The sequence below is a fragment of the Cebidichthys violaceus genome, unplaced genomic scaffold (assembly GCF_023349555.1).
Source record: "Cebidichthys violaceus isolate CVI_PGR_0920_01 unplaced genomic scaffold, fCebVio1.0.p SCAF_1, whole genome shotgun sequence".
Classification (NCBI taxonomy): Eukaryota; Metazoa; Chordata; class Actinopteri; order Perciformes; family Stichaeidae; genus Cebidichthys; species Cebidichthys violaceus.
In genome coordinates, this window is record NW_027176262.1 from 13,336,250 (window position 1) to 13,362,386 (window position 26,137).

General features: G+C 40.1%; 3 protein-coding genes across 4 annotated transcripts; 1 reads left to right on the top strand and 2 right to left on the bottom strand.

The window, feature by feature from the left end:
• Positions 1-43: 43 nt before the first annotated feature.
• On the bottom strand, positions 44-9,793 carry clptm1 (CLPTM1 regulator of GABA type A receptor forward trafficking). Its single transcript, XM_068711496.1, has 14 exons — positions 9,699-9,793; positions 6,963-7,096; positions 6,014-6,137; positions 5,671-5,829; positions 5,375-5,492; positions 5,177-5,262; positions 4,560-4,680; positions 4,209-4,453; positions 3,387-3,480; positions 3,085-3,275; positions 2,719-2,814; positions 2,444-2,579; positions 1,583-1,750; positions 44-1,255 (listed from the first exon to the last, which is right to left on the bottom strand). Exons 1-14 carry the CDS (start codon positions 9,747-9,749, stop codon positions 1,065-1,067), a joined length of 1,914 nt encoding a protein of 637 aa, XP_068567597.1. The 5' UTR covers positions 9,750-9,793; the 3' UTR covers positions 44-1,064.
• A 1,630-nt stretch (positions 9,794-11,423) lies between these two features.
• On the bottom strand, positions 11,424-15,354 carry tbcb (tubulin folding cofactor B). 2 transcript variants are annotated; one of them, XM_068711504.1, is made up of 7 exons: positions 15,073-15,354; positions 14,380-14,519; positions 14,149-14,292; positions 13,529-13,622; positions 13,052-13,243; positions 12,531-12,603; positions 11,424-12,435 (listed from the first exon to the last, which is right to left on the bottom strand). In XM_068711504.1, exons 2-7 carry the CDS (start codon positions 14,494-14,496, stop codon positions 12,321-12,323), a joined length of 735 nt encoding a protein of 244 aa, XP_068567605.1. In that variant the 5' UTR covers positions 14,497-14,519; positions 15,073-15,354; the 3' UTR covers positions 11,424-12,320. The 2 variants fall into 2 exon arrangements, with proteins under 2 accessions (XP_068567605.1, XP_068567610.1); XM_068711509.1 differs by having other exon boundaries at positions 15,009-15,096.
• A 2,735-nt stretch (positions 15,355-18,089) lies between these two features.
• On the top strand, positions 18,090-25,899 carry six5 (SIX homeobox 5). Its single transcript, XM_068711512.1, has 3 exons — positions 18,090-18,788; positions 20,440-21,932; positions 22,968-25,899. Exons 1-3 carry the CDS (start codon positions 18,103-18,105, stop codon positions 23,624-23,626), a joined length of 2,838 nt encoding a protein of 945 aa, XP_068567613.1. The 5' UTR covers positions 18,090-18,102; the 3' UTR covers positions 23,627-25,899.
• The last annotated feature ends 238 nt before the right edge of the window (positions 25,900-26,137 follow it).

The following is a 26,137-nucleotide window of genomic DNA, read 5'->3' on the forward strand; positions in this document are numbered from 1 at the left end:
TTGGAAAGACATTTTAAATCACACTTAGGTTTTACTATAAACATGAGTGAATCAAAGTTTAATATGTACGAACATGGAAACCAATTTGTTTCAGGATTTACAGCACTCAAAATTAAAACAAGAGACACCGGAGTTCCTCCAGGACACCAGACTGTCTCCACTGTGTCTGTCGAGGTGATCTGTTTTGGAGCGTCAATGTGAAACTATTTGAAAATCAGACATCTGGTTGAGGGGATCAAATTAAAATTAGATTTGCAAATTAGCTAACGCTACACGGATTTGACAACAGTATTATTAACATGACAAGCTGAGGTTCTGTGCAGTTTGAGGACGTACAAAAAAATGCCTCAGTGACTGAAAAAAAAATTAAGTCATTGACAATATTAATATATTTATATTAATACCAACAAGGCTGTTATTTTGTTATGTTCAAGTTGAGAACATTAACCATTTGTTTTAAATTGAGGGTAGTAGTCACTGTCTTGTGGGTAGTGTCCTGTTGAGTCGTCCATCTTTTCTCCAGTCACCACTCTCTCCCTCTCTTTTAACCTCCTTTGTGGCTCAGGATCTTTCCAGTTTCCTTCAGCACTACTCACCAGGTTCCGGGCAATCCGAAACACGATGCTCACATGGAATGAAAAGAAAAATTCACAAGGAATCTACACAAAGAAAAAAAAAAGCTACACTTAGCCTCTTTTTTTTTACTCTGTATAAAAAAAATGTAGTATAACTGCAACCAGTTCCCCTCCCAACCGCTACTCCAAGAAATCGTTACCCTCTGAAAAATCATACAGATACAGTACATCACGTTTTGTTTTACTTCACTTGAACTGCAAAACGAGAGGGCCAGGAACAGAAATAAGAATTTACCAAAGTCTACACTGAATATGATTCTCTGTGGATCCACACAGAAATCACAGGGAACAGTTGAACTGCATTTTTTTTTTTTTTTTGTAGTGGCGTCCATGACAGCTTAACGACGACTCCCCTCCCTGCCTAATTTCCACAAGTCCTCTTCGCCCCAGAAGTGAGGGCCAGGGAGGCAGATGAGGACGTGGTCTCACTTAATCGTTCTTCTTCTCCTCCTCTGGTTTGTCTGTGATGGCGGCGGGTATGGCGGGTGTGGCAGGAGCGGCGTCTGTCACTTCCGTGCCCTCTGGGACGCGTTCCACTCCGCTGGTGCCAAACTCGTTGAACCTGTTGGGATCAACCCGATAGATCCAGCGCTGGTAAAGGTAGATGAAGAACACCACATCTGCAGGAAAGGAGACAAGTACAAACCTAATTAGTTATAGTGGTTAAATAAAGTCTTTAATGTCAAATCAAACCTTTAGGAGCTGAGCTGATGGAGACGGAGATAATGACATAACCAACATTTCCTCACTGACCCACCAGCATATTATCAAGAAGGACAGTAAAAGAAGACATTTAATGGGGCAACACGATTGCCTTTGAGCCTGTGTAAGATGCTGTGACATACATCAGAGGCTGATGATGATAAATGGCTTTAAATTATTATTTAACTTCCCCCGATTCAAGTAAATTCATAAGAAGTGCAACATGTAGATGGGGGAAGACGTACCATCTCTGAGGCATCCTATCCTGTACATCATGGGCATCTTGATGACGAAGGCAAACAGGTCGTCAATAAAGGTGTTGAGAGCCTTGTAGGTGAGCATCCTCCATGGGAGGTGGGCCACAGACTTCATTTTGTAGTTGATGAATAGCTGCGGCGTCATTGTAATGAAACCTAAAAACCAAAAGCGGATGTAGGAAGGATTAGACAACAAGCAACGGGACTACGTCAAGTCTATTAATACACAGCACATTAGCAGAGGCTGCTGGGAATTGGATATGTAACAATGATGCAAGTGTGAAAACATTAGCTGTATGTACATCCACTCAGAGGCAGGGTAATTAAGAGACCATTAAAATAATCAGCTAAATCTCTGGCCATTGAAAATAGATTTACACAAACAGGAACGAAACCAATAAAGTAAATTCAAAAATACATTAAGAAAATAAATATACAACAGTTCCAAGGATAGAGATTCTTGTAAACTTCTGTATTTGTATGATCTTTTTTCTGTTTGGAAGGCCTTCATACACAGATTGGAGATTTTGATGTATAGGTAATAACATAGTGTATACAAGATCATTTTATAGACATTAGCTAATTCATGGGCAGTTACATGGCACACGCGTAAATAAATCACCATGTTACCAATGGTAACATTAACTCATTACCAATTGTAATGAGTTAATTTTCTCCTTTTTCAGTTAAGATATAATGTTTTTTGGTCCCATTTCTGTGCGATTAAACCATGTAAAAAACATTCAACTCCTGGCAATCAATATAAATATTCCTCTAAAACAAAAAGGACACACAAGACAAAATGATAATTAGTGGAGTGAAGTATATAAATGCTTCAGATATACTCACCAAAGGTTAACAAGAAGCCATAGAGCATGCTGAGTACCCATGAGTACCAGCCTTTGTGCTCTACGTACAACAGACTGTAGACGGCATAGCAGCCAAACAGAGGGTAGAGCAGCCACGACAGGTACTTGAAAGCCATCTGTTCATAGGTCAAGACAGGAAAAGGTGTTAACAGAAAAAATATGACATTTACTTGACTTATTTGCTTTTTTTGTGTGTGTTTTTGTAACACTCTTGCGGTGTTAAAAGTTCTACATTTGAGTACTGGTTTTACTTACATCGTCGTAGATTTTGGTTGAAGACTGCACATATGTTGACTTGTCTTTGAATACCAACCTTGGAAACACTCCTGCAATTTTGTTCTCTCTGTCCAACTAGAGAAAGACAAACATAGGTTTATAGGTATATACACTGGTATATGGAAATAATAGGACAATATACAGTAGAAATACAAAAGGCACGATAGGTTAGCATTTGAATTAACAAAAGAGAAAGTTTGAAAAACATGTGAAACTTTAAGGCCTCTTTCTAAAGTCAGTATAGTGGAAGGGTCTGCTAGTTTTTATTCAAACCAAACATCATCTTGAAATAAATAATGTTAAACAAACAATATTGTGCATTAAAAAAACAATCCTCCGACTTACCTTGACGTCCATGACTTTGGTGATTTTCCACAGGTCAATAAGGAGGCCGATGAAGACGCTGACCTGCACCACGAAGTTAGTTTCATTGTCCAGGATGTACAACAGCACCACCAGAGACTGAAAGACTCCGAATGTGATGGAGCGCACAGAGAGGCCTTCCAGAGACTGTCTGCTGTTCCAGAACTGGATATCTGAGGAGGAGATGGTGGTGAGTTGCAGCTGAGGGGTAGATGAACACAGTGCAGTCTATGTGTTGTTGTTGTCGTCAAGTCATCACTAAAGACGAGCTGCTGTGACCTCACCATTCTTGAAGGCGAGAAACTCGAAAATGCTGTGCACAATGGACACAACAATGGTGAGTCCCAGCAGGTACGGGTTGGTTTCCAGAAGAGCCACCTATAGAAGAGAGTTTAATCTTAAATTACAGGTGTAACATAATCTGAATCTTTATCTTTGATCAGAAAGTACACAAGTTACATTTAGCTGCTGCCTCACAGCTAGAAAGCACAGTCGTTTTAAAATAGTAAATCTGTCCAGGCATTTGGGATGAGAATCATAAATAACCAATTATACTACAATTACTATTGTGATATGTCAATGCCAAAAAGGCTGTTGCATTAATAGTAAGACAATCAAATATCACACAACATAACATGTAAGTGAGGGCCAGTAGACAAACTGTAGTCTAAAGTAAAAAAGTGCTTTCAGTGTCAGCGGAGAGTCAAGTAAAAATGTAGTGCACAGTATTAAATATGTCACACAAAGATAATCTGCAAGAAAGCAGAACTGCTTGGGAGTTAACATGACTGTTGAGATACTACACCTGCCTCAAAGTAACGCAAATATCTTTTTTTTTTAAATCTCTAAATAAAAGATAATAGAAAAATGGAAAAGCCCTATAAATACAGCTGGTTTCTATGTAAACCCCACAATAAGGATACAGCATACTTTTGGTGTTTCATTATATATTGCCTTAATTATATTACATTTCCAAAATGAAAGCAATTGTATTTTCAACTAAACCCAAAAGTAAACCTGTGTATAAGAACCAACATTTTTTTTTCCATCTCATCACACAAAGTACAATTCCCATTTTTCAGCCTTCCGTCTCTGTGTCGTCTTACCTTGACAGAGTCTTGGTCCTCATCGGACTGCTCGTAGGTGTCGTCGGGTAGGAAGTTCCATGGTGAACGTGCATTTTGGGCAGCGTACAGCTGCCAGCGCCACAAGGACAGCGGGCAGTAGGCGAGGCGCAGTGGGAGTGTCGTCAGGGTGTCGTTGATGGGAAAGTAGTCCTTCTGAAGGTTCCAGTAGTCATTGAAGTACACAATGGGATAGTAGTCGCCACTCACTGCATCAAACTTAACATCTAGTGATAGAGTGGAAAAGTCAAAGATGGTTAGACAGAAAAAGAACCTCTAAGAACAAAACGCTGTAGTTGAGACCTGGCAAAGAGAGGAGTGGGAGGAGCTTACGTTGGTCAAGAGGAGGGGGAACAGAGCCCTTAACCCAGGCAGTGTGGTCATCCACCATGTTGATGGTGAGGTTGGGGTGCCAATGAGAGATGATCTCCACTGGACCGTGGCTCTCTGCGCGCTGTGAAGAAACATTTGATTTGACACATCAGAGAGGAGCTGCTGCATCATCATCTACGAAGAGCAGATAGTCTTCTATTGATGATAGGACCAATAGAAAGTCAAATCTTCTTGTTGATTTATTTTATTTCTGACGATTTTAATTAATTCTATTTTGTTAAATGCATTTAAAGATAAGCTACAATATGCGTTTCTGTAAGATGTATTTGTAAATTAAATGTCTGTGGCTGAAATTGATATTTTGGATCTGATACTACAAATAATAGTAATATATTTTGTAAATAAACAATCAATCTTTGGTTTTGTTATTGTGAAAAAGATGCAAACAGTTGTAGTATGTAGTGGCGACACCAAAATACCTCAAATTGAGTTTGACATATCTTTACATACACAGATACAGATATATCTGCAATAAGTTGATATCAGTGATATATTAGCCTGGTCAATTTATCGGTCTAGCTCTACAGTGTACAAAGTATTAAGTAAAACAAAAATACCTTGATCACTTCGGGATCTGCTTCTGTCTCGCCTGTTAGCAGATTTTTGGTCTTCATAAACTTTCTTCGCTTGAATTTATTCAGCACTGAAAGAGTAAACAAGTTAAGGTTAACGCTTAGAAATTATCAAAAGTATTGTTCTATTATTACAACTTTTGTGTAAAGTTTACAATTTGTGCGTTTTCCAGATGTGCTTACTGCGTGTTGAATGAACTGTTGCCAGTCTGCGGTACTGCCCCTTGCGTTTTGGGTCGGGGTGGAATCCACTTTTAGTGAAGTAGACGTGCATGTAAAGTGAGCCGTTCTGCAGCAAAGTCTGAAAGTACACAAACAGGAAGAAGTATTAGTTTCAGACAAATACACATTACAAGTCTGTTGAGTTCATAGTAACTTGTCTTTCCTGATCCTCACCAACGTCAACCTCATACCCTAAACTAATACCGGTTGCCTCTCACAATCCATCTACGGTCTGTCGCCTCTCTCTGTATCCTCACCTCTGGGATGTCCATCTCCGTATGGTGCTCGTAACAGCCGTCCCCATTCTCCCCGATGGACCAGTCTCCGTAGACCAGGTCCCTGTGGAACCAGAACAGGGCTTCTGTGTTGTTGAAGTCGGTGAACACCTCCTCTTGGGACAAATACACGTACAGGTCCTGCAGGCACGGCAAGAAAGGTGTTTATTACATTAAAAGAGTCATGGGAGAGTAAGCCTTAAAAAGGAAGATATAGTACTGTATTGCTTTCTAAATACTTCAAGAGATCACAACAGCTTCACTTCAATTTAAAACAACTGGCCGTGTACATTAAGACAATGGACAGAGGGGACGAGTGTAATACCATGAGGGTGTCCTTGGGGAACAGGTTTCTGCTGGGTACTCTGGGGGCCCCGGCTGGAGTGTTGGGGTCTGGAGTTGAAGGCCCACGACGGAACCAGCTACTGATCGCCCAGATTATGAAGATTCTGGAGAAACGAGTCAGAAGAGCCTTAGAACCGGGTTTCAGAGGGCATCCAAACATACTACATAGTTATTAACAAAGTGAGTACAAGTGATTGACGGTGGAGGATTTTTTTGTTCATCCACCACAGTCAGAAATGAACACTTTTTGAACTGTCCACTACACAAATCACTGAACATTTAGTAAACCATAATTAGTGTGCTCTTTAGAGACCTGACCTTTGTCAACTAACCAATGCTAGCAGGAACAAACTTACCCTTGTAACTGTACCAAAACAGACTTCATTAATTAAACATTTGTCTTGTTTATCTATGCTGTAATTTGCAAAAAATAAATTATCTTATTTGTTAATCTCCATAAACAGATTCTGCATTTACATGTAGGATTGGTAGTCAAGATTTTTGCATTGGAATCGTTCTGATTTCCATCTGTAGGTCAGAGTAGTTGTGACTTATGACGCTCGAGCAGACATTGGATAAATACAGCTAAACAGTCTGTGCGGAGAGTAAAAGAGAAGCAACACATTGGCCAAAATGCAATATGGGAACCCAGCCAGTGTCGTCTGACAATGATTTTTAATGGTTAAAAATGTACTTGTAACCTGGCTACTTGTGAAACAACACTGTTGTACATGTTGTCTCTCAACTCCAACACCAGTCTCAAATCACAGGTTGCTAATCGGACCGAAAACCATGAACAGCGCATGTAAAAGGTATTATGTTAATTATTACATCCATAGTGTCAGAGTAAGTTTTGATCTGTGGGCTGGCTCTCCACTTACAAAGAGACGGCAAGCCAGCCAAATTAAAAGACAAAAAGAAGAACTAACCTGAAGAGGACTCCTTTAATGACCTGCCATGCATTAGGTGCTGGTTGCTGCTGCTGCTGCTGAGGATCCAGTGCATTTTCAGCTGTCTGGACAGCCTGGCCATCCGTTGTTGCAGCGGTCCCATTACTGCTCACCTGCAACCAGACAGAAACACAGTCAGTGTAGCCAAAGACGACACAAAGCCCAACGTGGTAGTATGATATGGTGTAATCTATAGGGGACCGATTTACCCTTAATCTATGGTCAAAACTGGGAGAATAAAGTATTTTTTTAAGGATTGAGGATGTAGATAAGGTGACAAAAATACAATTTATCCACAAATGGCAGGTTTGACAATTAATTGGCGAGCTAAAACAGTATCTCACCAAACCTTCTCTTACTCCAGCTTCTCAAATATGAAGATTTGCTGTTGATAATACAACTGTAAATTGAGTGCTTATGGGTTTGGACTGTTCTGGTAAGACAAAATAAGCTATTTGAATAAATAACGTAGGGTTCTGGAAAACAGTGACATTTATTAAACCATCTTCTGACATTCGATAAAATAATTACAAATTACAGGAGGCTGTATAAAGACACATTAAGGCACCCAAGCTGAGATATTTTATTTCTAAAGGATCGCTAACTACTAAGATCTCCTGACCTAACAGAACCTTTGTATCATGGAAGTATTAGCATACATATTAGCATATTAAATATCGGTAAAATCTTTCATTAGTTTGCTTCAGCGTCCCCACCCCACCAACCCCTCCAGCAAGACCACATTCTATTCAAGTGACACAATACACAAGCATATGCCAAGTCATGAGACTCATTCACCATCTAAACATCTAATCTCCCCCATTGTCACCAACACAACGGAGACCAGAGGTTGGCCTCGAGAAACAAACAACACTTGAGGGTAATACATGTTTTCTGCTAAGCAAGTTATTAAAAATACCAAGAGGGCCAACAAATGACTAAATGGACATCGGAAATGTTAAGGTTTGTGATAAGCCACTGGCCCAGCACCATCACAAACTGAATTTCAAGACCATGAAGTGGCTCAAAATAGATCTTTTCATCCTCGATGCCATGTCCTGCAGTAGAAGCAATTCTATTATCTGAGACATGGATCTCTGTCTGCTGGAGGGATCAACGTAATAACCATGACACAGATGGATCATCGATTTATGCTCTACAAGAGAAACAAGGTTAGCTGTTCCAGCTCAAGATAATAATGGACAATTTACACACAATGACCAAGGACCAAGGATTAACAATTAACCACCTATATACACACACAGGGTGCATAGTAAATGCTTCACACTGGAAAGTGTGTGTCTAACAGGAAACGGGCTAACAGTCAGGATAAATCAGTCATTCACAGAAGGGGAGATTGCTCCGATGATATGCATCACACATGATGGCAGTATCTCCTACAGAAGGAAGTAAGCCAATATTCAATATAGGCTAATAAATAAGGATATAAAAGGCATGTCTGTTGAATGTGTGTCAATTGGTATTGGCTAAAAAGGCTTTCCATCTGTACTAAACTTTCAATCTGTGCTTATTCAATTACATTAAAGACCACTTTAAAAAGGACATTTTGTACAAGGAAAAAGGATGATATTTTAGACATGAAAATGTGTGTTGTGCTGGGACCAATACAGTTAAACTAATAGATCATGTTGTACCCTTAACCTACATTCTGCCACTTAGATTTGAATCACAGAGCTAGGCTTTGGTTATTCTGGAAAATAAATCCATAGTAATGTGTACAAAAACCCCCCAATTTGTTTTAGCAACATTTAACCCTGGAAAAAAGATGGTTGTCAGAGAAGGATCTGGAAATACCTTCAAAAAGGCAGCCAATGTTGTATTAACAACCTTCTGGGCATTTCTGAAATTCTCAAGAGATTTGTTGCTTAATCAATGTAGTGATAATGACACATATATAAATATGTTGTATCACTAGTAATTTTGTGTTTGTTTGGCTAAAGACAGACTTAAATTAAGCAGAGACCATGAGAGTGATGATTCACTTTCACCGGTGGTAACTTGTGACATTTGTCACTCCGGAAGTAATTGCTAGTTGACTGGATATTGTCACACTTACTTTAACAACTAGCTACTATTTTAACAATTTAGAGAGAGCACATTCCAGAGTTAGCCAATTTTGACGTTGTCTATCTACATCCGATTCATCTCATTTGACATTTTTAACAAGATCAGCTGTCAGATTTTGCCGTGAGGCGTAAACAAAATGTACGTCGAGCCTCAACGTTTCCCTGTACAGACTAAGTAACGGAAGACTCGGTTTGACAGTAAGTAATAATGTGGTAGAACTGATCGAGACTGGCCTGGTTAGTCACGCCGAGCTGCGTTGCTCAGGCCTTGTGATAGCTAACTGACACACCGCAGCGGTCAGCTGGCTCACACCGACACACATTGAGTCAACTAATATGAATGTGACTTTTATATAATGTTATGTCTTCCATTGAGTTTTCAACCGTTAACAACTCTCTCACGTCGCTAACAGTCCGAGTTTCTCAGCACATTGCTAACGGCAGGAGGGGGTCGTTTTAAAAACCAACCGGCAACTGACAACGTCACTGAGGCTCGTGCAACGGTCGGTAACACGTTTGATTGTTAACGGTCCCCACACCGAACGTTCCAACGGATAAAAACGGCCCCCTTCGCGTGGACGTGAAGAGTAAGTGACATAATGAGAGTGTCATTCATTTTTTTTTTTACCTCGCCGTTGCTCTCGGTGGCTTTAGTAGCTTCGCTCTCCTGCGTCGCCATCTTTCCTTGTCTCTATCGCGCACACACACACACCACACTTGCTGCCTGGGAAACTGTGCTCCCGTCTCGCGAGAGGACAGATTGACGCGTCATTGCAGTGACGGGGGGGAGTGATGAAAAAGAAAATGTGTGAGGCTGATAGATCTTGTAAAAGATGCTTTTTGTTGCTGATGAAACGGCATGAAACACCGTGCTTAGTCATGCATCTTCCGCAGTCTTCTAAATAGAAGCTTCCTGAAGACAAAAAAGGAGTATATACCATTTGGTGTTTATTAAATGTATATAGCAAGTTGTAATTGTTCTCTTAATCTCTGTCATCCTCCATAGACACAATTTTAGTATGAAGTCGACAATTGGCAGTAATAAAAAGCACCTTACTCAACTTCTGTAAAATCTTGAGGGACCAGTACATTACTTTAGTATTAATAAAATGCTGCTGTATGCTGCTTTCCAGAGGCAAATGCTGCATGTTTTACACAACACTATACAGTAGTAAAGCTCAACCTCAGCTCTGTCTCAACCAATTACAACAATAAACACTGCTTATGTGTTAATTTATCAGGAATTATTCATGACTGGTTTAACTTTTGATATTTAAAGTATACTTTGCTGATAATATTTCTGTTACATGAATATTGTGCAAGTAATGCAGTTAAATGTTAAATGCCTTTTTCTTCAAGATGAGCACTACACATTTGTTACTTTATTATTAAAGACAGTTTTATGATTACAGGCTAAAATCACAGAACCCAAATTTGCCTCAAAAGGCATTACACTCTATTGTGACAATTGTTAAACCAAACTGTAATTTTTAAATGAAGATTAAGGATAGGATGTACAAGAAATATCAACTCAATCATACGCTCCAGTACTGGCAAATATTTTTTTATTACCATGCATTAATTACCCTTTGGCACATAGTAACACCAGCACCTTGGAGAAGAACAGTTTTTTATATAAAATCAAAAGACAACACTACATTTTTATAAGTAATGGCATTGCATTGAAAAGAAACCACAAGAACAATTAATCTGTATTTCTTCTGTAAACTTCAGATGATGAAAAGCAATGTTGCAATTGCAATAGTGTTACAGTATTGGACCAGAAACATAAAACAAAGCAGAAATAAGGCATAGCATTCAGAGTGTTGTGGTGAATATAATGGAGATCATTTTCGTTAGTTTTTGCTTGTGTTTGTACTTGAACTGCATACATTTCAATGTGTCATTCTAAAATGGAATGGCAGGAACTTAAAATAGCTCTACTAGGTTTGACTAACAATGTAATGTTATATTAATATCGGATTCAGTTCTCTGAAAGACATCAAAGGACTTCTGGGAAGAAAAAAAAAAAAAAAAAAAAAAAAAAAATCACCATTTGGCATCCAATTCAACAATTTTGGAGTTTTTTTACTGGTCATTTTCAAATCATACACTCCAGAATTATTGGATACAATAATATTTGTATTTTGTCATCCATCCATCCATCCATATATATATATATATATATATATATATATATATATATATATATATATATATATATATATATATAAGAGCGCTCAATCAATATTAATTTTGGATTTTCTCAATCACATTCAAATTTAAAAATTGTATGATTACGCCTCATCTGTCAACTAATTTTTTTCCAGTGGTTCAATATAAGCAGGAAACATTTAACTGCACACAATTTAATGTTTAACAAGAGGAACTCAGTCAGTTAAAAGGGAATTACATATTATTTCCACTTTGGGTGGAAAATACATATTAAACACACATTGGGTTTTACACAGTACAAGCACAAAATTAATGAAAATGACAAAGATCTTGGTGGAGATTTATTGTTCTTTCCACTTTTTTAACTAAATGTATTGTCTGTCAAACATGAGCACAATTTGGTGGAATGAGTTTGACCATTAAGCACTGATATTAATCATGTTTGTTTAGCTTTACATACAGTAATTGGAGGTGTATGTACGTGACGTCATGTTAGTCTGAAATACAACATACAATGACACACTTTTCAGCTCCAAAGTAATTAAGGGGGCGTTTTTCCTTTGACCACTAACTCCTAAGACTACAGTTAACTATAGACAGTTATATACAATCATCTTTGGAACAAAACTGAAACAAACTAAATGAGGAGAAATTAAGTTGTTATCTAAACTGTCGATAAGACTTTTAGATTACATACAAGCCTGCCACGTTGAGAATGTGTGGAAGCAAAAAAACTAAACTAAACTGAACAGAAGTGCATGAAGTGAACAACCACGTATAACCTTTATGCTGACTTACATGCAACACAACCCCCTCCTTTATCAAACCTTGTTGGGTGTAAATATCCGGAACTATTATCATATTCATCACACAGAGATGCACTACCTGACATTCACATCTACCAGGTTGTATCAGCGTTAGTGAGAGGGAACTTAAACAAAAAGACCTTTTGACTCTTTAAATTTCTGTTTTGTGCTTCTCTCGTGGGTATAATCTAAAGTACAATGACAATCTGTGGTTGGTGAATGAAGCATCTTGAGATTCACGCTTGAATTTCTTTTGTCACATTACAGTCCTACATCTCATCAAAATCATAAACCTCCTCAGGAAAGTCTCCCACAATCACACTCAGCGGCTTCACAAATCCACCATATTTGTTCTCGCATTGAAAGTATTTCTTCCCGGCAACGCTGTGGGAAAACAATTCAATAAAAAGACGGCGGTCAAATGCAAAATCAAGACCAACATGATCAACATTGTGCATAGCTATATAGAAACTACTTACGTTCCATCGTGCTTTCCCAGGGGCTCATCATACTTCACTCCAACCCAGTGGCCTGGCTTGAAATCTGCTGTACCTGCAATGGACGTGACAACATTGTTCTTTACTCCAGGTACTACTAATCTTTATGTCTCTTGCTTTGTCAAGATCCTTCTTTTTTGGAATATAGTGAGATGACATAATTTTGGTTAATATGCTATAATTTTGATTAAGTACAAGCCATCACTACATTACTTGCAATCTGTAAATGTTTTAGACAGTGAGACATTGTTCTGGTTCAGTACTTAGGCAAAACTGTTTCAAAAATAAAAACTTAAAGGATGCTTTTATTTACATCAGATGAAACGTCAAGGAGTTTCTCTTTCGCAGCACTGTCCAGCAGTTAGTCTTCTAAAACTAGTGGGGCAATGTATAAGAAGGGTCATCATTCCTCCACCAATATGCTCCTGAAAGCTGGGCCTTTAAGCTTAAAAACCTAAACCTGTCCTAAAGGAAGTAAACCAGCACCATGTATCCACACTTACCAACATACATGACCGTGGCAAGCTTCGTGGGTTGTCCAGGGACCTGCACTTTGCATCTGTTGCCAACAGACAGAGCATCAGCAGCAGCCTTCTGTTCATCGTTCCGAGCAGCAATGTCAGCTTTCTTCTTGGCCTGTTCTTCTTCGTTGAAGTGACCGACACCCTGTTTCTTCATGAACGACCTCATTGAATCTGAAAGAAAGAAAGTTGGATTGTAAACAAAACACAGCATATTACAGACTGTGAATGAATTGTGAACTGAGGATTCCTTTACATTTGTCAATGGTTAGCATAGAAAAAAAATGTTTAAAAAACTGCAACTAACAATCAATTATCATTAGCGATGGCTTTACAAATTATTGTCTGGATCTACTGGTTTAAAGCCTTTGCCGCTGCCACAGCCACATTTCATCATGACATTTGGGAAATACATTGTATTTACTTAATATCAAAAGCATAGAAAAAAGGCTGTACCACCTGGTCTCTTTTCATAGGCGTCATCTGGTAGTTCAAACTTCTCCACTTTGGAAACATCAGTGAACTCGTTAATCTGACCACTGTTATCAATAACCTGTGATTCAGGATGAGACACAAACACCTTTTTCAAAAAGTCCACAGCAGTAGTTTTGCATGTTTTAGCCAATAACTGCAAAAAGCCTCACACAAGTAGGTAATAATGACATTTTTGTCAACATTACATTATTGTTGAATAGTAATGCAGTTTTTGAGCTGCATCTGTTTTAGAAACTCACATGTTAGTAAACCGAAGTACTCATTAGTCAACCCTAGTGAAAAAGAGAATTATTCTATTAACTATTAACCACTACCTACATAGCAGGGTTCTAGTTTTAAAACCAGTTTGCTTGTTTTACTGCAAACTTTAGACAATGAGAAGTTTGCAGGCACATGTCTTGGGGAAACTTGGGGGAAAAAAACTGTCTAGTATCTTATCTGAAGCCAATTAGTTTTTTGGCTGACAGAGTTGGATTTGGAACCAAAGAGTGATTTGAAAACCTGTTGTACCTTTTTATTACTACATTATGACGGTGGTCTTGGCCACTATATTAAAAGAGTTTCCAAACCAAGCAGCTACTTACATGTATTCTGCAGTTATCATCCACAGAATAGGAACCCAGCAAAGCTTCATTGTCGTCCATTTTCTGCAGGAATATGTCAGAGACGCTGAATAACTCCAGGTGCATGGAGGAGGGAGATGCACCCACAAGCATCTCCAATTTTCCCTATTTACAACACAAACAAAATTAGTACATTAGTACAGAGCCAATGCATCTTTTGAGGAGTATACTGTATGATAAACTGAGCCTCACCTTTAGTTCTGCTATACTAATTCCTCTATTGAACCGGCGCGTCATCTCGAAGGAGGAGATGGTGTTTGTTATGCGCACATTCACTGTGGGGTTGGTCACTACTGTCAAACCTTCCATGGTGCCGGTTGTGTGATCAAATACTGAAAACAATAGACAAACAATGTGACATATGAGCCAACAGTGAAACTGATACGACATCCCACAGTTTTACACCAATACAGTAAATAGGTAATATCCCTGTGTCCTCTTGTTGCATGGTACAGAGTATTAATAACGTTACCTGTTCAATGAAAGGACTATGAAGCTCCACATATAAAGGACGAACGTCCACTCCCAAGTAGTATTTAGCTGTTCCCCTCATAACTTACTTTCTCTAACATCGATCTGTTACAAAGCACGTTCTAGTGAAACAATAATAGCTATGTTTAACTTGGTAAATTACCATCTTCCCCTCATGTTTGCACACTTGTATAATTTAAGATTCATTCCACATGTTCGTAGTTTAGCTAGCATGTTTCGATTAGTTAGCCGCAGGCTGCGTCACCGTTAGCAGTTTGTGTGGCTAACAACAGCTGAGTCACGTGAGATACAGTAAACACTTAGTAGTAGAACTAGGCTGCCACACTTACCTGTAAAATAACGTTACGTGTGTTTTCTATCAGATCGAAGCGGATTAACAGACACGGTACGCACCTTTCAAAACAAGAGGAGTCGCAGCAAGATGTTCAGACGCTTCGCGAAGCCACTCTAAAAAGCACGTGACCACCCGCTCAGACTCGCGCGTTGTTTTCTAATACAAGAAGCCCCGCCCTTCTTACACGTAGTTTGTGGTTCTGTTATTGAACAAACAAATCGTTACTATAATTACTGATCAGCTTAGTAATTATGAAAGCAATAAAACCCCTTACATTCTGACTAATATCACGTTCAACTACATTCTGGTCTTTTTTACCATTACGTTAAAAATGGAGATGGTGCAAGTCACTCTGGCATGCATCAACGTTAAGCGGCGTACATCAATATCCGTCACGCCCAGCTCTGGAACGTTCTGCCTCGCCCACCGGCACGAAAAGCACCAATCACATCAGGTGACAATCAAGTCAACCAATAGGATGACGATGCAAAGGGGAAAAGGTCTGCGTCCCGCCTACTTACCGGTAGATGGACACGATCGAAAACCAATCATCGTACAAAAGGTGAATGTGACAATTGAAACAACCACACAGTGGCGCTACCCACCAAACAATGATGAACAAAGACTGAACAAAGTTTATTGTTTTGTGGACTATTGTAAACATGACAAATTCAACAAGGCATTTGCCAATTGTTTGGAAGTTGACAAGTCTGTAATAGGAGAAGGTAATACTGTACTGTGATTTAGGCAGACAAGGTTTTAATAAGCAGCTTAATCTCAGGCTCAATAATAACTAGCAAAACCACACCATGTTTAGGTCCATTACAATCTTGGCTTCTGTGTAGTACATTTGCACTACAATAGCTGATTTTGCACACGCCACTAATGCACAGAATACAGTTTATTGGGTGTAACATATAGGAAATCCTATTGTCGCAATTTCCGTGAGGAATAATCAGTTCAACCTGTCATTTCTAAATGCTCCATTTACACATTTCAAAACAAATGTCTTATTTTGTTCTGTTTCAGTTTGATTTTTGACATCAGGAAACAATCTCCGTGCCTGGAAAACCGGCCTTTTCGTTAATCGTGGACATATTTCAGTGGACCAAAGTATTCAATGAGCACAGATAACAGACTAGAGCATGTACGGGCAGACAAGAGGAGATCAATGAAAGCTGAGAGCTCCAACCAAACACTTGACTGGGAGGAGCAGAGGGGAGCTGAGACAAGCCCAGTCCCACAGCGAAGATTTACATTCCTATGGTTGTTGATGGAGACAAACCGGCCTCATGCATGACTTGTCTGCAGGTCATGCTCACATATTTGTGGCATGTATATCATTAAGAACATGCAGAATCCTCTGTCTGACACACAGTTTTCGCTTTAATGTCTGAGCTTCAGGTTAGGGCCTGTGTATATAAAGCTTTCAGTTTGTATAATAATAAGAAATAGCTCAAATTTAGGAAAGTAATTTATTTTCTGAATTTACAGTTAATTTACCTGACGAATAGAGAGGATCACATTTTTGGTTTCATGTATTCATTGCAGAGAGACATTTAAAGCAGTTGACGCACTAAAGTGGGCTCAGAGGATGTTCCAGGATGCGCTCTCCTTTTAGACTTAACTGTGTGTGTTTTTACTGACAGTATTTGTATTAGGAAACCACCTCAAGCACACCAAACCCTGAGATCCGGTTGGAAAACTGGGATGACAATAACAAACACTGTCTTACAATGGCCTTATTCTGAAATTGTTTACATTCATTACACTGTTTGATGTGAAGCTCCTGAAAATGCCCAGATTGTTTAATGCCGGTGCATGATAGGAAATTTGGGCAACTCTTACGGTCTGAATTTACCATCTAAGACACGCACACTCTTGTATTGATTGGATAGAAGCTGTCAGAGCGCACTTTCTGAACAGTGCATGTATTTTATAGGCATCAAGACATTTGCCATTACAAAGAACCATAGTAATTCTTAATCATAAAGGATACCTGTCTGGCTACATATAGTATATAATCCATTAGAGTGCTATCAAAAATAAATAAATGTAGGGTAAATTATCAAAAATTACACACAGAATATAATAATCAATGATAAAAAATAACATGTAACTTAAATTCACATTACAAGTATAAGGGAAGTAATCTGACAAAAAGCCAAGCAAAGGAGAGCAGACAGGTCAAGCATGTGGTTCATCACCTCCACAAGCTACAGCATTAAAATGCTGACTACACAGTAATGCATCAGTAATTAATACTTTACCAATCTGACAGGGGCCATTCCACCCCATTGGTAGTTTTACTTAGGGCTGAAATTAAACATTTTAATTATCAATTAATTAGTTGATTATTTTCTCAACTTGTCGAATAATCATTGTTTTGGAAATGTCAGGAAATGCTGACTAATTTCCCAGAGGTGGCTTCATGTTTTATTGACACAAGATATCCAGTTATAGTTACTATGACAGATGACAAAGATAAGCAGCAAATTAACACATTTAAATCACCCTGAAAAATTAATCGGTTATCAAAAATAGTCATCAACAGACTAATTGGCTTCGCTCTGTATATGTTGACTTGTGTAATTTTACTTAAGTAATCAGTAAGTAATAAGTTACTGCATGAATATGCAGGACTTTTGCTTGTAGTGAAAGATCTCTATAGCATCATCCACATCAGCCAGATGTTTGTGATATTTCATATTATTGTTTTACACAACAGCACATGTGAGAAGCGTCAATAAGAAAAACATTGGTAGTGCTGGAGCTACAATATAATAATTTTGTCCGGAAATATGATATGATGTGGATAATTTTCTGTCACAAAGTAACTTTGAAACAAAGACACTACATTATCGTAGGAAAGGGGCGGGGCCGCTGGTAGCTTGCAGGCACATTCATGGTTTGGTCGACTGGCGGAGAATGGGAGAGAGTGAGGGAGGGAGGGAGGGAGAGAGAGAGAGAGAGAGAGAGAGAGAGAGAGAGAGAGAGAGAGAGAGAGAGAGAGAGAGAGAGAGAGAGAGAGAGAGAGAGAGAGAGAGAGAGAGGAGGAACTGCGGGAGGAAAAAAAAGTTAAAGTAAAAATGGCTTCCTTGTCTTTGGAGTCTACAGAACAATCTGAGAACAGTCCAGAGGAGCAAACGACAACGGAGTCCAAAGAAGAGGAAGATCCGGTGCAAATTTCGGAACAATTACTCCAAAGTTTCCAAAAGTCGGCTTTGAGTTTTTCAACCGACCAAGTATCATGTCTCTGCGAGGCCCTTCTACAGGCGGGCAATGTGGATCGCCTGTGGAGATTTCTATCCACCATACCTCCTTCGTCCGAGCTGCTACGTGGCAACGAGACCCTGCTGAAGGCCCAGGCATTGGTGGCTTTCCACCGGGAAGAATTCAAGGAGCTGTACGCCATCCTGGAGAGCTACGACTTCCACCCGTCTAACCATGGGTTCCTGCAGGACCTGTACCTGAAAGCCCGCTACAAGGAGGCGGAGAGGTCCCGGGGCCGCAGCCTGGGCGCAGTAGACAAGTACCGGCTCAGGAAGAAGTTCCCCCTGCCCAAAACCATCTGGGACGGAGAGGAGACCGTATACTGCTTCAAAGAGAAATCCCGAAATGCCCTGAAAGAGTGCTACAAGAGCAACAGGTACCCGACTCCGGACGAGAAGAAGAACCTGGCCAAAGTCACCGGACTGTCCCTCACGCAGGTCAGCAACTGGTTCAAGAACCGCAGGCAGAGGGACAGGACTCCGTCCGGGACCCACAGCAAAAGGCAAGACCAACAACACTGGAAACACATTCATGTACCTGGTCTTTATGTATCGAGTCTTTATGTATCGAGTTAGGGGAAACTAAAAGTCTGTCTTGAACGAGCCTTTGATTAAGTGAAAGCGCCTCGCTACTTTGTGTTGTGTTGTAGGACATTAACAGTCTAAGTCTGAACAGTCACTGAAAGTACCAGACCAAACTTTCATGGTAAACAATGACCTACAGCCCGACACGGTGCAGCATAGAAAGAGTATGTGTACACACCCCAAAGTAAAGAACAACAACAACAACTAAACTAAACATTGCATCAAATAAGAAGATGGACAGAGGAGCTGTCCTTTTGACAGCGAAAAGCCACACAGGTCTGAGAGGAGCGTGTTGCTTTGTTATGAAATGTGAGATCCAGGCGCCCATCGTGGCTCAAGTTTCCTGAAACCCTGCACCGCTGGCTAGGGCCTGCAGGGTGACCGAGGTCAGAGGAGTCACAGCAGAGACACTGCAGACTTATCTTATCGGGTTTGTCTAGAAGACAATGTGTATGGTTGACCAGGCTGGTACACATTGTAACACACATTAACCAGGTAGACGACCTAAATAAGCTTCTAGGAATCTGATCTAGCTTTGTCTTCTGAGAGTTTATACTGATCCACTGCTGTGTATGGAAGGTTTTGTAGATAAGATGGCAAAGGTGTCTTAACCAGTTTACCACAATTAACCACTGAAAAATCTCCATCTCTATAACATACAGGTGGGCAAACTAGAAAACTTTTATCATTAATTTGAATTAAAAAAATAAGTATTTCTTGTGTATATTCCCCAGCTGTTGTGTTTCAAATAGAAGAAATTTAGAAAGTTTCCTAAGTTTATCTTTTTGCCGCCTCTCATAACAGACGTTATCATGAAAGTGTTATTTACGTCATCTTTAAATAGGCTGATATAATGTATTCATTGAGTCATTTAATTGCCCGAGACAGGACATATTTTAAACAGTTCAAATGAGTCCGAGTTGGCTAAACCACAAGCGTTGGGTGAATTAAATTTTTTTGTCAGCATTTCAATATTACTGCAATCAAAATGCAAATTCAAAGTCTTTCTTACAACAATGTGAATGTTTATCCTCTGACACATTCTAGCCATTTCAAACTCTGCTACTGTGACTGAATGATATACAATCTCAGACCAAAGTCAAAAATGGTGTTGAACAACCAGATGCCATCATGCAAGATGCAGTGTGATAAAGACTTTGCATGGTTGATATCTAGTCCTTTCAGTTTCTGTTTTTTTCTTGTTCATTTAACTGACTCCTCTGTTTGTTAAATACAATTATATATATATATATATATATATATATATATATATATATATATATATATATATATATATATATATATATATATATATATATATATATATATACACACACACACACACACACACACACACACAGTATAAAGAAAACAATGTAAAGTCCTTTAAGACTTGTAAATAAAATGTAGTCCTTGAACAGAAATAGGGGCTTTGCAAAACATAGATCACCTAATGCCATAAGATCAATACAGGCTTAGAAAATTACAAAGGGAAGCCCTGTGTCCAACCCTCTGAAGTCCCACGCATTGCTCTTTTATTTTAACCAATTTGTTTTTCCTTCGCTCCAGTGAGTCTGATGGGAACCACAGCACTGAGGACGAGTCAAGCCCCATGGACGACACGCCTGATAAACCAGAGGAGGCTGCTGGCTCCACGGCTTCCATCATCTCTCTCTCTGCCGTCCCCTGTAGCACGGGAGGCCAGCTCATCCTCAACGGGTCCGGTGGCTTCCTCACAGCGCCTCAGTCGTTACTACTCAATGGAAATTCCCTGCTTTCCAGTACCGGTGCTGGTGTCATAATTAATGGGCTAAGCTTGGGCGATTGCCAGACAGTCACGCTGAGTCCTGTTGCAACCAACTCTCCGCTGATACTGAACGGGGCTCAGGTAATAACCAAACCTAGTATCAGCGTGCAGCAGCAGCAGCAAGCAGTTTCTATGGCACAGCAGGAGCTTTCGGCCAAGCCGAGCAGTCTTCCGGCAGTTGTTCTTAACACAAACACCGCATCAGTCTCACACCCTCCATCCATCATCTCTCTTCCTCTGCAAACGAGAACAGACAGCGGCAATGCAATGGATTTCATCAGTGTCTCTGAATCAGAGGGCAGCAGCCACACAGTATCGTCGTCTTCATCTTTATCCCCTTCCTCACCAACTCTGTCCTCCCCAACCAGGCTCCCCTCGCTAGTCTTAACACAAAATACCCACCGCCAGGAGTCGCTCACCCTCCCGGCCTCCATGTCATCTGCAGGCATGTTAATCTCCAGTTCTTCTGTGCCTCTCTCCAGTCAACAAGGGGAGTACGTTGTCTTCGCCACTGCTGGCTCTCACTTAAACCCTTCTAGCTCTGTCATTTACTCCAGCAACTCCGCCCCTCAGGTCTTCTCTCTGCCCCAGGTTGTGCCTTCCATCCAGGGTATACCAGTCTCCCAGCTGGTCCAGCACTCTTCAGGAGCCCAGGTGTCCCAATGCCCTCAGTTGGTCCCAGTGTCCTCCCTCACCTCGCCGGCTCCTCAGTTCCAAAACCAGACATTGAACACAAGCACCAGACTGGTGCAACAGCAGCAGGATGTGTCAACAACTTTGCCTGAAGGTGCTACGACCATAGTCTCTATCTCACAGCTCAACAACAGTCAGCTCCCACAGCGAACGGTACACCAGCTGGGGGACCAAAGCACAAACTGCACACCCAGCAAAATCCAGCTCCCGCAGGTTATTTCCATCTCCTCCCCGACACAAGTAGTCCCAGTCCCCCAGACCAAAGGCACCACACCTGCACAGTTAGTCCCCCTCTCCATGCCCCAGCTGGTCCCCATCTCCCCCATCCAAACTTCCTCCACCATCTCTTTCCCCCAAGTGGTGCCTGCCAGTCCTTCTCTCTCCATCCCCTCGGCTGGAGTGCCCTTACAGATCCTGACTTCAGCTCCTGCAGGGGTCGCACAGGGTCCTCTCAGAATAAACCAGTTGAGGCCCATTCAGAGTGTGGGTCCCCAAAGCATTGCGGCCCCTAGTGTGCAGCTCCTCAACTCCGGGATCATTCAGCTGCCCTCTGCTCCTCCAGGTAAACTGAATTCATTAGATATTTGTGTATGAATGTAGCAAGCAGAGCTGAAACGATTAGTCCACCAACAGGAAACTACTCTGCAACTGTTTTGATAATTGATAAAGTAGTTTAATACATTTTCTTTAATACATTTGCTTCCAGCCTTTTTAAAAGTGAGGATTTTCATAATCATATGCAACATTAAACTGAATACCTTTGGGATTTGGACAGATAAAACAAGACACAATCTTGGGCTCTGAGAAATGAATGTATTTTATTATGTGGATGAGCTGATGCAGTCACTTGATACAAGTAATTACTAAATTTCCAATAGTTATAGAAATAGTCCACAATGGGATGATCTACTCTAGGACTAGGACTAACAATAGTTTGTATTATTTATTAATCTGGTGATTCTTTTCTCAATAAAACATTTTGATCAATAAAATGTCTTAAAAGCGAACAAAAATGCCCTTCAAAGTTTGTATGTAAGGTCGTCGTGTTATTTGTTTCAGTCAAATATCTACACATATATTCAGTTTAATCTCAGATTAGACAAAGAGGGGCAGAAAACCCTCACAACTTTGCTTACGAAATATAATAACTTTGCCATTGCCAATAAGTTATCTGGCAATGGATTAATCAACAAATTGTTTGAGCAGTAAAATATGGTCATTAATGTTTACTAGTACAGTAGGCTAATTCATGCATAACATTGTAACACTTAAGAAACAATGCCTCAAAAATGTATATAAAAAATCTCTAACCGTAGACAATAGAGCATCTGTAACTGTAGAATGTTGAGGGAAAAAACTGATTGTAATATACACAACACTGACATTTATTAAAAAAAACACATAAATAAACAGAATACAGAGACAGAATATTATTAATGCCTGATATTTTTTTTAATCTAGAACACATGTTATAATAAGTACTGGTCTGTAAATGAATCTGCTGCCTCCACTCTACATCTCATACTGGTGCGCCTCTTGTTTGAATGTTGTAACTCTGTCTTGATTGCTGTCTATTTTTCCTTCATCACCACCGTAGGTAACCTTCTCCTCGGTGGAAGCCCCTTCCTGAGCGTCCAGCAAGGCAAGCTGATTCTGACCATCCCTGCCGGCATTCAACTCACCAGTTTGCCCCTGAAACCAGTCCCTGAGGCTTTACCCATCCCTGCTAATGGACTGAGTCACCTTCTCACCTCCTCCGCCCCTCCTGTAGTCTCAACCACCTCAGGGCCGACCCCAAGTGGCCTCACATCATGTCCCTTAAACTTCATCAACTCGTCTCCACCGTACTGTGCTCCGGAGACGGAGACACCTTCCGTCCTCTCCCCTCCTGTGCTGGAACATTCAGTCACCCCTACAACGCCAAACTCTCTCACTCCAGAAAGTCTGCTTACCCTCAGTCCTATGTACAGTGGGGTGACACCCAACACCCAGTTGTCCCAGCCAGCCTGGAGCCCTGTCCCCCTCTCCACTTCAGCGAGTCTAACTCTGTTTGATGTCCGCAGCAAGGGGGACCTAACTGTGGACCCAGCTTTGTTAGGTCTACCTGGAGGAGAGTCGCTGCTTCTGGGAAGCCCCTCGCCGGAGCAGGACGTGGACGCCAACTCGGCACTGGGGAATCCAGAGGACATGGACGGGGACTCCAAGATTCTAACTCAGCTCCAGTCAGTCCCCGTGGATGATGACCTCGGCTTGTAGTCCATTTACCCGGCTGGTCGGCAACCCAGTGTCTCTAAAAACAAAAACAATGAAACAACGCAGTAGGTTGCAGAATCTGCTGTCTGACAGATTTTTATTCCACGCTGTCAAACTTGTAAGAGCCAAATGTTTTTTACAAAATGTTCAGGTTCTGACATGTACAACAATGACGCTCACTCGGTAGAGCCCGGTACCATCACGGTCTCAGCTGGCACTTTTGAGATAAAACCTCAGCAGCTTTATTTCACATAGATGGGTAGGGTTACATGGGATGCTCTTGTGCGTTTCAGAGGTTTTTTTTACTAAAATCTGTACGTGCCTTATGTGTTTTTATCAGATGCAGACAGAAGAACTAACACAGATTAGTCCGCTTGGCCCAGTTACAAGTCCTGTGTGTTAAAAAAAGACTATACTATGCAAGGCGTTATGGCTTTGTCTCTCTCAGCTCCTCTTCGCAGTTTTGTGGACGACAAGCCAAGCTCAGCTGTACTTGGGAAAGATGTCTGGGTTTTTTTGCTGGCAGTAGAAGAAGTTCTTTGTGGATCGACCACAGTAACTATACACCGCGCTGTCTGGCAAAGGCATGAATCTAGAAATAGTTCAGCTTGGCCTGTCTGTCCAGAGCTCAGAGATTCAGGACTTATTCTACCAGGAAACACTCCAGGAATGTAGCGAGGATTATATTCCTCACAAACGGAACTGAGTTTAGTTGGTTGAGTTTTATGTGAAACCATTAGTACGTCGTAGCTTCAAGGGCTCTACAGCAGTATTTTATTACTACAGGTTACTGACACATGATTTTATCAGTAAACTGTTTTAAATGACTTTCTGCAGTTTTCAAGTGAGAATGCTGCTCTTCTTTAGTAAACATATAACACAGGAAATAAAAGGGTCTACACTCTATGCAATGCATGTTTAGTTCTTGATAGGACACTTTGTGGCACAAGGGCTGAGTTGGTAAGCCAGTACTCTTGGGAGATGAAAAAAAAAAAAAAAGCTTTTAAATACTGAACTTTTAAATGAAGCATGACACTAAAGCTTTTGCTGTGATCCCACTTCGTGATATTTGTTGTCAAATGCATCCAAAATCTCTGTTTGTTGATGTTGATAAGTGCCTTATTTTAAAGCCTACGGGTTTGATGTTTTTGATAAAAATGTTTTGACTTTTTACACAGTTTTACAAATGCTATACACGCAACCAAATTTTGGGATTCACATTATGGACTTTTTTTGAATACCCACATTTGTTTGTCTGTTTGATCGCCAGTGAAATATAATGTGACAGTTTTTGTTGCATAGTCATAGCCCGATCTCCTCTATTTGTATATTTTGCACCTTTCATTCATACGATGTTTACTGCGCTGCTGTGTTATGACAGTGGTTGGACTCATATTCTCTTCTGAATTGTCTTTTATATCTTTTTTAATTGGACCCTAATCATCCTGATGAAATCTGTTGTAAATTGATGGAACAGCTCCTTCCATTAAAACCTGATAATGCTCATCATCAGTAAAGCTTTCCACTGTCATAACACAGGTAGCGGTCAGACCTTTGGCCAATTATGGTACACAAAAATACACTTCAGTGTCGAATCTAGTTACAATAATGGCCTTAGTGTTTGTTTTTTTATTAGAATGTTTGTTGTTTGTTTTTTTGTACATTTAATCTATTTAAAGCATGTATCAATCAGTAAGAAAGTGAGTCCTTGTGGAAAAAATGCAGATAGGAAATGATATTCATTTTGACTTGGAAGGTCACATTGTTGTGCAAACTGAGGTTTTACAATCTTAGACTACATGTATTAAAGTCATTTTAATGGTAATTTACAAATACAGTAGGTTGCCCCCTGTTAATTGATGTTAAGGCCATTTGTTCCCAGTGGCCTTTGATTAGATTTTTGAATGGCTTGGACAAATCAGTTTTAGTCTGAATTTTACTGAAATTTAAATGAATAGTTAGGGGTAAAGGGAAATGTGGTATATGGCATCCTGCATTTGTTTATATGAGCCATTTCTTACCAAAGTATGTTGACATTAAAGCCTCAATGGGCGTATGCACATTTGTACCCGTTTGTTTGTAGCCTGGGATACGTTTTTGCTCTCCGTTACCTGACACATATGACTCCAGATTTAACCAAAGATAATGTATCGACTTTTTGATATTTGTGAAAGGGAACATTTGTGTCTGTCATTCAAGGTTCTTGTTTTCTCATTTTTGTATTCAAATGCATTCTATTTTTTATATTTCATAATATTGCAATAAACTACATTTACAGAAAAGGTTTCGGCTTTTGTTACGGCTGTTGGGAACGGTTAATTATTGTTTGCACTAAAACTATTTGTCCAAGGATTATGCTTCTAATTTGGCAGGAAAATGTTATTCAAATGCGTTTTCTTTCTACATTACAAAACCATCATACTCTCTCTGTGGGTGAATGGCAGTACAATAGCAAATCCAAATGTGTGTGAGGGTGTTTGTACAAGAGAAGGAGGGGTGTATGGTGTGTTGTTG